Source organism: Quercus lobata, chromosome 5 (assembly GCF_001633185.2).
Source record: "Quercus lobata isolate SW786 chromosome 5, ValleyOak3.0 Primary Assembly, whole genome shotgun sequence".
NCBI lineage: Eukaryota > Viridiplantae > Streptophyta > Magnoliopsida > Fagales > Fagaceae > Quercus > Quercus lobata.
The window spans coordinates 39479417-39490845 of NC_044908.1; the positions used below are offsets into that span (position 1 = coordinate 39479417).

An 11429-nucleotide genomic window follows, 5' to 3' on the forward strand; every position below is an offset into this window, starting at 1 on the left:
GGATCAACCTTGGGTCAAACTAGGTCAAAGTTGACAAAAGTCACCGAGTAGCTCGGGTTTGATGTAGGAACATGAAAAATGTTGTTTTGGAATGATCCTGACCGGCTTTGACTTTTGGTCAACCTTAGGTTAACTAGGGGCATTTTGGTCAATTTGGCCTGAAAGGGCACTTTGAGTGCTTTGATGCCTGAATGGGTTGTGTCACGTTGATCCAAATATTTCCGCGGCACCATGGAAGAAAGTTAATATTTTTTGGGATTTTCGGGTTTCGGCATGCAAATCGAAGGCATACAAAATACGGTATCTACAGGAAGCCAATAAGGGGGATATCTTTGCATGATAAGGAACATATTTTGGAGGCTAATAACTCAACATCTGAGTTAAATTCCTTTATATGGAGGTTCAGGTGGGAGAAAAAAAGGGATAAGGTATATATAAAGGTAAAGAGATGTTAAATGTTGTAAAAAGAGAATTCTGAATTAGATGGAAAGTAAGGAGGACCTAAGGGAATTGAATAATGATTGGAGTGTTTAGATAGGTTAGTGTGATGAAGAGATCTGGATAAAGAGAGTACGAAGAGATGGATAATGGAGATTATAGGGTTTCTATATATCTACTCTAAATGTTTAAAGGAGTGCGAGAAAGGGGTTGATAAAATATGGTGGATATGGCTTTTGGAGGTGATATGGTGGAGTGATAGATCCGTGGGGTGGTGAAGGAGTGGATTTTGGGATAATAGGGGAGGTCATTAGGCTGTTGGAGTGGATGATGGGAGGGTACCAAGATGATGAGGTGTCTTTTAAGATGTCTTGCTCATGCATATATCAAAATTAAATGGTGTTTTTATAAATAAAAAAAAAAAAATTAAAGCTTAAAAAACACAAATTATTTGTTTTTTAAGAAAACCAATTAATATTTAGATCTAATATTAAAAGAACAATCGTTATTAAACAAATCTCATATTCAAACTCAAAAAAAAAAAAAAAACAAAAAACAAAAAAAAGCCACATATATTCTAATCCTATCATTTTAAAAGAAAAAGAAGAGGTATTCATTTTTCTCTCTTATTGACCCTTATCACATTTCTTAGTTAATATTTTAGCAATATTTTAGCCTATCGGTCTATGCCTAAGCTATATGTTTTTACCCATACCCTATAGTTTTAGTTTCATGCTTTGTTTTTCATGGACGAACCCTTCGTATTTTCACATTTAGGATTTGCATTAAAAAAAAAAAAAATTGCATATACAAAATATATCACTATCAAGACTGAATTTCTTCCAATTAAAAAAAAAAAAGAAAAAGGAAAAACTGAATTTCTTATTGATTAGATATTGACTTTGCCGTAATTTCATTTTTGTACCTACACCCGCAGTTTTCCTTTTTATTTATTTACTTTTAATTTTTTAGAAACACAGTTTTGCTTTCCTAACAGTACACGAGAACCAACAACAAATTAAAAAACAGCCCCCTAGTACAACCACTAACTATTTCTCTATATTTGTAAAATTTTTATTTAATATTAATGAATTTTTAAAATTATCGCTGCGTTGCAGGATTGGAGTGTTATTTTTGACCTTTCGCTTTCTGGATCTAGGGTTTCGCTTTTGACGACTCTTTTTTTTTTTTTTTTTTTTGTTCTACCATCATCATCACCATCAAAATCAAAACCCTAGCTCCACCACATAAACACTGCTTCTCAGACGAACTCAAACAAAATTTGGAATCGGAGGCCAACAAGAAAAAAAAAAAAAGCTTTTAGGGTTTTCTTTTTTGCGATCATCACCATCAATCAGATCTAAAATTGTTCTAAAATTGTGGTTCTTTTTTCCCCTCACAGATCAGGGATTATTGTATTGGTTTTTGTTTTATATAAAATTCCCAACGAATCGGATCAAATCTAAAGCATTCCCTGTGACTCAGAGACGAAATCACCATCATGGGTTTTACAAAGAAATTGATGAACAACAACAACAACAACAACAACAACAATCTCAGCAACCCATTTGAAAGAGTGAGATTTTGATTACATACGTATATATAATTTCTTTTTTATATTTTCGGATTTGGGCCCCCAAAAAGAAAAGAAAAAAAGAAAAAGAAAAAGAAAAAAGAAATGTATAAAGCGGTGTTGTATCAAGGGGAAGAGTTACTTGGAGAGGTAGAGATATACCCAGAAGAGAAAGAGAAGATCGAAGTGAAGGAAATCAGAATAAGTCAGTTTTCACAAGCAAGTGAAAGATGTCCACCACTGGCTGTGCTTCATACTATTACTGCTACTGGGATTAGCTTCAAAATGGAGTCAAAGTCCTCTCTCTCTCAGGACTCGCCGCTCTTTGATTTGCACTCTTCATGTTTCAAGGAGCACAAGGTATAATAACCCCAACCAAATTTAACAACTTAATAAACCAAACCCCAGATGCTTAAAACTTCCAAATTGTTTAAAATTATGCAAACCCCAGACCACTTTTAATCTTTGCTGAGGACACCTGGACAATAATTTAACAATTTGATTTTTTTCTTTCTTTTTTTGCTTTGACAGTTTCAGTGAACTAACTAATTTTTCCAAGAATTTATGACAACTTTGTGAAATTGAAGTTTCATGATTGATTGATTGATTGATTGATTCCGAAAATTGAACTTTTTGAACTTGTTAATGGTGTATTACCCAGAAAGATAGGATCTTGTTCTGTTGTAGGGCTACAATACTGACCAGTCTTCTTTGAGCTTGATTTTAAGTGGGTTACTTAGTTGAACTTTTTTGTGATGTTGAGAATATGCCATATGATTGTTATTTATTTGGGTTAAAATTATGGTTGAGGATTGCATTTCTGGCACAATTAGGGTTTGCTGCATTTTTAAGAGAAGGAACTCCAGAACTCTGCAAAGCATGTGCAAGGTTGTGCATGAAATCAACTGTTTTCTAATTGTTCCTTGTGGATGGTTTGGGAGAAACTTCTGTGCTAATTAAATGTCTTGCTCTTATGTATTTTTGTTTCACTCATTATAAAAGATTACGGATTTTGCCAAATTTTTTACATATGGTTATAAGATGAAGAATTTATCTGATGTTATACTATGTGAATGAATGTTCTTTATTTTGTCGCTTTATCTTCTTGTGTGATTCCCTTTCCTATAACATATATGTGTTTATGAATCACCCGCACAGATTTAAGTTGCCTTTTCTTCCTCAATTCTTTCTTTCGAGTCTGGATGGTTTTAGCAAATGTTAACAATGATTGCCATGTTGGCCTATACAGACTGCCATAATGCCACTAGGAGGAGGGGAGGAGCTTCATTTGGTCGCTATGTATTCCAAGAATAATGACAAACAATATCCATGTTTCTGGGGATTCAATGTTGCATCAGGGCTATATGATTCTTGTCTTGTCATGTTAAACCTTAGATGTCTTGGAATAGTATTTGATCTTGATGAAACACTCATAGTAGCAAATACAATGCGCTCATTTGAAGATAGGATTGAGGCCCTACAGCGGAAAATTAACAGTGAGGTGGACCCACAACGCATTTCTGGTATGCTGGCGGAGGTCAAGCGCTATCAAGATGACAAAATTATATTAAAGCAATATGCTGAAAATGATCAGGTTGTTGAAAATGGGAAGGTGATCAAAACTCAGTCTGAGGTTGTTCCAGCTTTGTCAGATAACCATCAAACTATCATTCGGCCACTTATAAGGTTACAGGAGAAGAATATTATTCTGACTCGCATCAATCCACAGGTATGTAATAAGTAATGCTAACTTCAGCCTGTTGTTTGGTTGATCTTATCTACTGTTGCATCTATGAAATTATCTATCCACTGCTAAAGGAGTTTTAGTTGTTGATTTTCTGGTCATTAATTTGTAGATACCTGAGACTCTTTTATTTAAGGCATTTTTAAAAAAAAATTCTTTGAAGTAAAATTGTGATACTCTTTTTATATGCATGAAGTTTGAATATTGATGGGATACTAGATAATGGTACTTGATAATTTTTTGGACTCTACCAGATGCAATGTCCATGGATGGATTTGACCAGATTATGGAGACACCTTTAGATGTTTGGGATGAAATTTATTATTTTAGTATTTTTAGACTGATAAAAATAAGTTGGTTCAATTAATAAGAATTTTTTTTTTCTCTATAGATTCGTGATACAAGTGTTCTCGTGAGGTTGAGACCTGCATGGGATGATCTCCGGAGCTACTTGATTGCAAGAGGGCGCAAGCGTTTTGAGGTTTATGTTTGCACCATGGCTGAAAGGGATTATGCTTTAGAGATGTGGAGGCTTCTTGATCCAGATTTAAATTTGATAAACTCAAAAGAATTATTGGATCGCATTGTATGTGTCAAGTCTGGTAAGTGACATGAGTTTTTGCAAATAGCTTCCACTTCTCTGCAGCTCATCAATGAGAGAAGCTAATTACATATAGGTCATATCACGCCATTACTTGAGAGAGAAAAAAATTGTGAAATTTATGCATTTTTATAAATTTTTCCTGCAATTGCTAATCAGATTCATATCCCTATGAAGCTGCTTATTACTTTTTTATAAATTACATTAATAGGTTCAAGGAAGTCGCTCTTCAATGTCTTTCATGATGGCTTATGCCATCCTAAGATGGCATTGGTCATTGATGATCGCTTGAAAGTGTGGGATGAGAAAGATCAACCACGGGTTCATGTAGTTCCTGCATTTGCTCCTTACTATGCTCCCCAAGCTGAGGTATGCTCCATTTGCATGTGTACGTAGTGCATTGCACTTCTACAAATGCACACTATTGACTAACTTATTATAACTCATTATGTTGTAGGCCAATAATGCTATACCCGTCTTGTGTGTGGCAAGAAATGTTGCTTGCAATGTTAGAGGTGGTTTTTTCAAGTAAGAATACAAAACCCAAGACATACAAACACCAACACATCCTCTAATTATTACTGTTGTGACTTAAGTTTTGAGCAATTAATTTCTGGTCCAATATGTGTATATATGTATCATTCTTTTTTTCATGACATGACCTTTGAATTTGATGACAGAGAATTTGATGAGGGTCTTCTACAGAAGATTCCTGAAATTTCTTATGAAGATGATATTAAAGATATTCCTTCTCCTCCTGATGTGAGCAACTATTTAGTCTCTGAGGTTAGTCTGGGAAAATATTGTTTGCTCAGATTCTTATGCTTTTTGCTAGTTATGCGGATTTCTTGTTTTTTCCAGTAATGTTTCTCTGCTGTACAGGATGATGGTTCTGCGTCAAATGGAAACAAAGATCCACTTTCTTTTGATGGCATGGCAGATGCTGAGGTTGAAAGAAGACTAAAGGTAACCTGCCAAGTTCTGAATTTGATGTGTGTATGATTATATATGCTTTCATTGGGATCGAATAAGTTCAGGTGAAGAGATATCTACTCTTATGAGGAATGCTTTTCTGGTGTTTATTCTGAAATGCAGAATATTCTTGTTACTCTACATTTGTTGCGGGTGAATGTATTTGAATCTTTATGTGCTTTCGAGGTTTGAATTAAAATCAGGCTTTTTTACCTGTTTCTTTCAATCAGGATGCAATATCTGCTCCTTCAATAGTCACTACTCTAGATCCAAGGCTTCCTCCTGCTCTTCAGTTTACTGTGGCGCCACCCTCTGGCTCAATTGCAATGCAAACAACTCAAGGGTCAATGATGCCATTTTCCAATGTACAGTTCCCTCCGGCTACTTCACTTGTTAAACCATTGGGTCAAGTTGGGGCCCCAGAAACAAGCTTGCAAAGTTCTCCTGCAAGAGAAGAGGGTGAAGTACCGGAATCAGAGTTAGATCCTGATACAAGGCGGAGGTTACTCATATTGCAACATGGGCAAGACACAAGAGATCATGCACCAGCTGAACCTCCGTTTCCTGTAAGACCCCCACTACAAGTTGCTGTTCCACGGGCTCAATCACACAGTGGCTGGTTCCCAGTAGAGGAAGAGATGAGCCCACGGCAAGTGAGCCGAGCAGTACCCAAAGAATTTCCTTTAGATGCAGAACCAATGCACATTGAGAAGCATCGCCCTCAGCATCCATCTTTTTTCCCTAAGGTTGAGAGTTCTGTTACTTCTGATAGAGTTGTCCATGAAAATCAAAGATTGTCTAAAGAGGTGATTGCTACTTGTTGGTCTGATGTTATTCTTCAGTTTCTGTGCTGAAAGGTTAAAAGTTAATTGACTCCAGGTAGCATATGAATCTTACAAGATTATTTATTTGCAGGCATTTCATAGAGATGATCGGTTGAGATTAAACCATGCACTGTCTAGTTATTATTCTTTCTCAGGTGAGCTACAACACACTTAATTGCATACAGAGACAGCTTATGGGTCTTTTTCATTGGTGGGTCTTGCTGTTATGAATGCTTGGCAAATCCCAAAAGCATATAAACTTGACTATGTATTTCTATGAAATATAACCGTTATCTTTTATTACTTTATTGGATAAAAAAACTTTTATTTAGGTCAATGATTTCTAGCTCAATTGTCATCTTCTCCCCCTATAAGTTCTAGGTGGAGGGTTTGGTTGTGGGTTCAAAACCCATTGGGTACAAGTGTGACTTACCAATTAAAAAAATATACTTCTATCTAGAAAATATTAAATTTTGATGTTTAGTAAATTTTTAAGTATCCTAGTTTGTTAGACAGCAGCATTAATCAATGAAACAGCCTCAAACTTACCATGTTCAAAAAGAAGAGATAGTCTTGAATAGACCTGAATGCTGAAAGGGGATGACCTGTAGCCAATCCTAAGCTTTGGCATAACCGAATAAGGCTCTCATTAGTTGGGTATCTATTTAGGATTTTGTCTGTCTAACCCCAATTGTGCCCGTAAGCAGGTATTGATATCTACATGTTCCTTGGTTATAAATTTTTTCTGAATCTGTATTCACATATTAGGAAGTGTATTGCTTCTTGACTTTCTTGGATAATATATATCAGAGCTTTAGAGATATTAACTTTGAAGCATTGTTATTTTGTTTGGTTAGAGTGATCTTATATCCATTATTCAATTTACAATAGTTTATCCTGAGTGGTGTTATATGGGATGTCATTTTGAAGGTGAGGATATTCCATTGGGTCGATCGTCTTCGAGCTCTAGGGATGTTGACTTTGAATCTGGACGAGGTGTTTCAAATGCAGAAACTCCAGCTGGAGTGTTACATGACATTGCAATGAAGTGTGGAACCAAGGTAATCAGAAAGAGAATTATAGTGAGAGACAAGTTAGAGCTTTTTTTTTTTTTTTTTTTTTTTTTTTTTTTTTTTTTTTTTTTGATAGTTAGAGCTCATTATATATGCATATTATGTATGATGTATCCTTAAGTTCCATCTAAGCTCCTTTTTCTCCCCCTTCTCTTTTTAATGGAACTGGTAGGTGGAGTTCAGGCCGGCTTTGTTTACCAGCATGGAACTGCAGTTCTCCTTTGAGGTATCTTTAAACCTTTAGTCCCAAACCCTTAATTTCTTTTAAAAATAGTTTTTCTTTACTAAATGCCCTGATTATGTTGTCAATTTCTTAGTTCTGGGATGTCATGTCTTGATAACTCTTCCAACAACTGTTTTTGTAGGCTTGGTTTGCAGGGGAGAAAATTGGTGAAGGACTTGGTAGAACAAGAAGGGAAGCACACCGCCTTGCTGCTGAGTGTTCTCTTAAGAATTTGGCTAGTAAGCTTTCTTATATATTAATGTACTGCTGCGGAATTTGAACATTTTCTAGAGTCTACATTATTGCTGTCCTCAGTTATTTCTTACTATAGCTGAATTATTCATTGAAGCACCTACAAGTGGTGATATATTAATTAAGTACTTTTACACTTGAAAAGCTATCACATAAAAATATAAATTCAGAAATCATGACAATTATAAAGGGTCCAGCTCTGATATAATCCATGTACTCTGACTTTTTCGTTGTAAGAATTAAAGATTCAAGGAACATATGGGCTATGTTTGAATCTAATCAAAATTGCTCCCATAAGAATCGCTCAAGCTCACCGAAGTGCACTAATAGCAATTTAAAGTATTTGTTAATGAAAGTTTTTCTTGGAACTCTAGTTAGATACTCAGCATTTTATGTTTGTTATTTGCTTGAGGTTATGCTTTAATCTACAAGTCCCAAATCAGCTGGTTTCATGCTAGTATTACAAGTATCTCCAACTGGCCAAATCATTTTAGTTGTTGTATTACAATAAGGGAATATCATATTCGAATTTTTATTTTACATTACTAGATCTTGGCTTTCCCTAGTTAATTTGTTTGGGGGAAATTTCATTCAAATTTGTAATTTTCCCCTCATGGCATTTCCTTTTTGTGATTCTGACCACTTCATACATTCTCCTTTTTTTTCCCCACAGATATATATATGTCTCGTGTTAAGGCTGATTCTGGGTCTATGCCTGGGGATTTGAGTAGGTTTCCTAATGCAAATGACAATGGTTTTGTGGGTAATTTAAGTTCTTTTGGGAATCAGCCATTGCCCAAAGAGGAGTCTGTCTCATTTTCAACTGCAGCTGAACCATCTAGGCTTCTAGACCCTAGGTTGGAAGGCTCTAAAAAGTCAATGGGTTCAGTCTCTGCACTCAAAGAATTAGTAAGATCACAAAGACTTGAACATCTTTGATTTTAATTCCCATTACTGCTTGCAGTTGGTAAAAAATTAATGATTATTTATATGTGATATATTTTGCATTTGACTTCAGTGCTTAATGGAAGGCCTTGATGTAGCTTTTCAACCTCGACCACCACCTTCTGGTAATTCAGTTCAGAACGATGAAGTATATGCACAGGTTTGTTATGAGATTATTTGCTTTAATAGTTTGAATGAATTTTAAGAATGCTTCTGTCTTGAGTTTTAACATCTTAGTTTGGGGAATTGTGGAATGGTTTCTTTCCCCTCTTTCTGAAATCTTTGGCAAACTCATTGGAGTGAGAAAAGAACAGTAAAGGCCAACTTTTTGTAAGGCTTTTTATAAAAATGCAGTGATCTTTGTAATCAAATATTGAACCACCCTTTGAGGTTGACATGGGTTTTTTCAAATATATATTGTTGATATTTTAGATCCTTATTTTTGCTTGTACTTTAGGGCCTACCTATTTGTGCATGATAGAGTTTAGGGTCATTTAGCTGGTTACCCATCCATAGTTTGAATAGTGGATCAAAATTCGTATTAGTCTGCAAGGGGGGAAAATTGAATTTTAGGGGCTGGGGTTGTGTTTTAGGAGTTCTAGCAAAATTGTTTTGAGTCCTACAATGTTACAATTGATTACTATTTGTATGTCTTCGGGCTCTCAATTGGCAATGTCTAAGAGACGGTTCCCCATTGAAGTAGCAACATAGTTTTTCAATTATTTTTATCGCCATTATATTGGTTCCTACCTGTGCTTAATTCTAACAGTTTTTATTCTGTATTTGGTGCTATGCTTCAGGTCGAAATAGATGGGCTGGTTTTAGGGAAAGGGATTGGGTTAACATGGGATGAGGCAAAGATGCAGGTATGTTACTTCTTTATATACAGAGTTTTATTTCTAGGGATTCACATGATTTCTTTTGTGAATTTTATGCACCTTTATTTCTCATATGTTTTCTCCAACCACCTTGACTTGCATTTCCTTAGGCTGCTGAAAAGGCACTTGGAACTCTAAGATCAACGCATGGTCAATTTAGTCAGAAGCGTCAAGGTTCTCCTAGGTGTGTAATTTAACAAGCTCCCTGTATACAGTTATTAATTTTCTTCGCATAAAACTTCTAATTCACAGATGAGTTATGGTGTGACTAGCCAGGCCCACAAATTATCAAGAAATATTTTGATTTGTGGGACTGGGGGACTGATGGATAGACCCATTCAATTAATGTTTCTGTACTTTTGTCATTGTTATTCAGATTGGGGTAGCATGGTAAAGATTAAGCATTCTTATAGCCGCCGCCCCCTCTCTCTTTCTTCCCACCTCTTTCTTTTTGGTTATGATGTTTTCTTGGGGCACATGAAAGCTTTTCTCAGATAATTGCTAATTACTTTAGTAAACAAGTAAAAACAAGGGGAATGTAACTGAAATAACAGGAGAAAAAAGACCCTCAGTTTTATCCTGAAAGTTGCCATTTTTATTATTTTTGTGCACTAGCAGAAAGTAGATGAAACTGGTTCCTCACTGTGTGATTTTTATTAGCTAGAATTCCTTCTTTTTTTTTTTTTTTTCTTTTTTTTTTTTTTTTTTTAATTTCTAGTTTCTCTTATTCTCTTTTTCTTATTTGGCGTTTTTACATTTGAACAAGGGCATTGCATGGTATGTCAAATAAACGCATGAAGCCGGAATTTCAACGAGTTATGCAGCGGATGCCTTCTTCTGCTAGATATGCCAAGAATGCTCCTCCTGTTCCCTGAAAGACCATATCACCAATTTTCATCCCACTTTTTGGTATGGCTGCTGCTGAGAAATTTTATGGTACATAACTAACTCATAGATGGGCAAGGGCCATTGAGATCCAGGACTGCCAATTTCTTGAACCTTTGATTCTTCGTAAGATGTCCAAAAGTGAAGTGGAACTTCCACAAGATATTTTCTTGTGGCTTTCATCTCACATCCATAAGAGAGCAGGAGGCCCTGAAATGACTATAGTCCTAAGATGTTCTTGTCTCAGAATTTCCACTCACTATTCTATGAGGCATTTCTTCTCAAAATGCTTAATGACCTCCTTTTGAGATGATACAAGGCCAATGTTGTCCCAATTTGTATGTGGCTGATGCAATCATTGTCAAGATTTTCAAGCCTGTTTCAGTTGGATTTATTTACAGTGTATTGATATTTGTTTAAGCTGAAGAAAACTGAATATGGTGTTGATCGGGGGCAGTTTCTGGCTATGCTTGGAGTCACTTAACCTACTAATCGTTGACCGACTGTTTTGCCTTTCTCATTGCCCACCTCTCTGAAGATACAGAATATTGATAATTTCAGTGTCCTGAGATTGGTGAAAGTTTATAGTGATAGTGAACTGAGCTGATGTATTTTAGTTTTTTCATTTGTATGTATGGGTTGGGTTTTTCTCTTTCCTTTTTTTTATCTTCATTTTTGAGTTTGATTAGGTAGCCACTTCAAGAAGGAAGTTTCCCAGACCTTGCAGAAGCATGAGCCTTGTGCCTTAAAGAAGGATGTTTTCCAAGGATCATTGATTACTGAAAATTTTCTAAGCACTACTATTGAAATTTCTTTAACATCTTATTAGCCACCATATTTGGAATTGTATATATCTTTATCTCCTATAAAAATATGGTTTAGAAATGAGAGAGTTGGTGGGAAACTGCTTTTTCCGTCAAACCCCATTGTGAGTTTGAATCATTTCCAAATTTCCACTCTTCCGTAAGTCTTTAAGCCTTGCCTTTTTTTTTTTCTTTTTTTTTTTTTTTTCTTTTTTTTT

At 35.5% G+C, this 11429-nt stretch overlaps 1 protein-coding gene across 1 annotated transcript; it reads left to right on the forward strand.

Annotated features, from left to right (window-relative positions):
- The first annotated feature begins 1491 nt into the window (after positions 1-1491).
- On the forward strand, positions 1492-11252 carry LOC115989564 (RNA polymerase II C-terminal domain phosphatase-like 1). The gene is made up of 17 exons (XM_031113324.1): positions 1492-2371; positions 3261-3740; positions 4147-4357; positions 4568-4725; positions 4814-4884; positions 5037-5142; positions 5239-5322; positions 5559-6134; positions 6244-6307; positions 7083-7213; positions 7398-7451; positions 7591-7687; positions 8374-8609; positions 8719-8805; positions 9446-9511; positions 9634-9707; positions 10290-11252. Exons 1-17 carry the CDS (start codon positions 2117-2119, stop codon positions 10396-10398), a joined length of 2859 nt encoding a protein of 952 aa, XP_030969184.1. The 5' UTR covers positions 1492-2116; the 3' UTR covers positions 10399-11252.
- The last annotated feature ends 177 nt before the right edge of the window (positions 11253-11429 follow it).

Excerpts from the sequence above, each read along its gene's own strand:
- LOC115989564 (XM_031113324.1), top strand. The coding sequence starts at position 2,117 with ATGTATAAAGCGGTGTTGTATCAAGGGGAAGAGTTACTTGGAGAGGTA. Across the intron at positions 4,885-5,036 it reads GTTAGAGGTGGTTTTTTCAA|AGAATTTGATGAGGGTCTTC; the intron begins GTAAGAATACAA and ends ATTTGATGACAG. Across the intron at positions 8,610-8,718 it reads TCTCTGCACTCAAAGAATTA|TGCTTAATGGAAGGCCTTGA; the intron begins GTAAGATCACAA and ends ATTTGACTTCAG.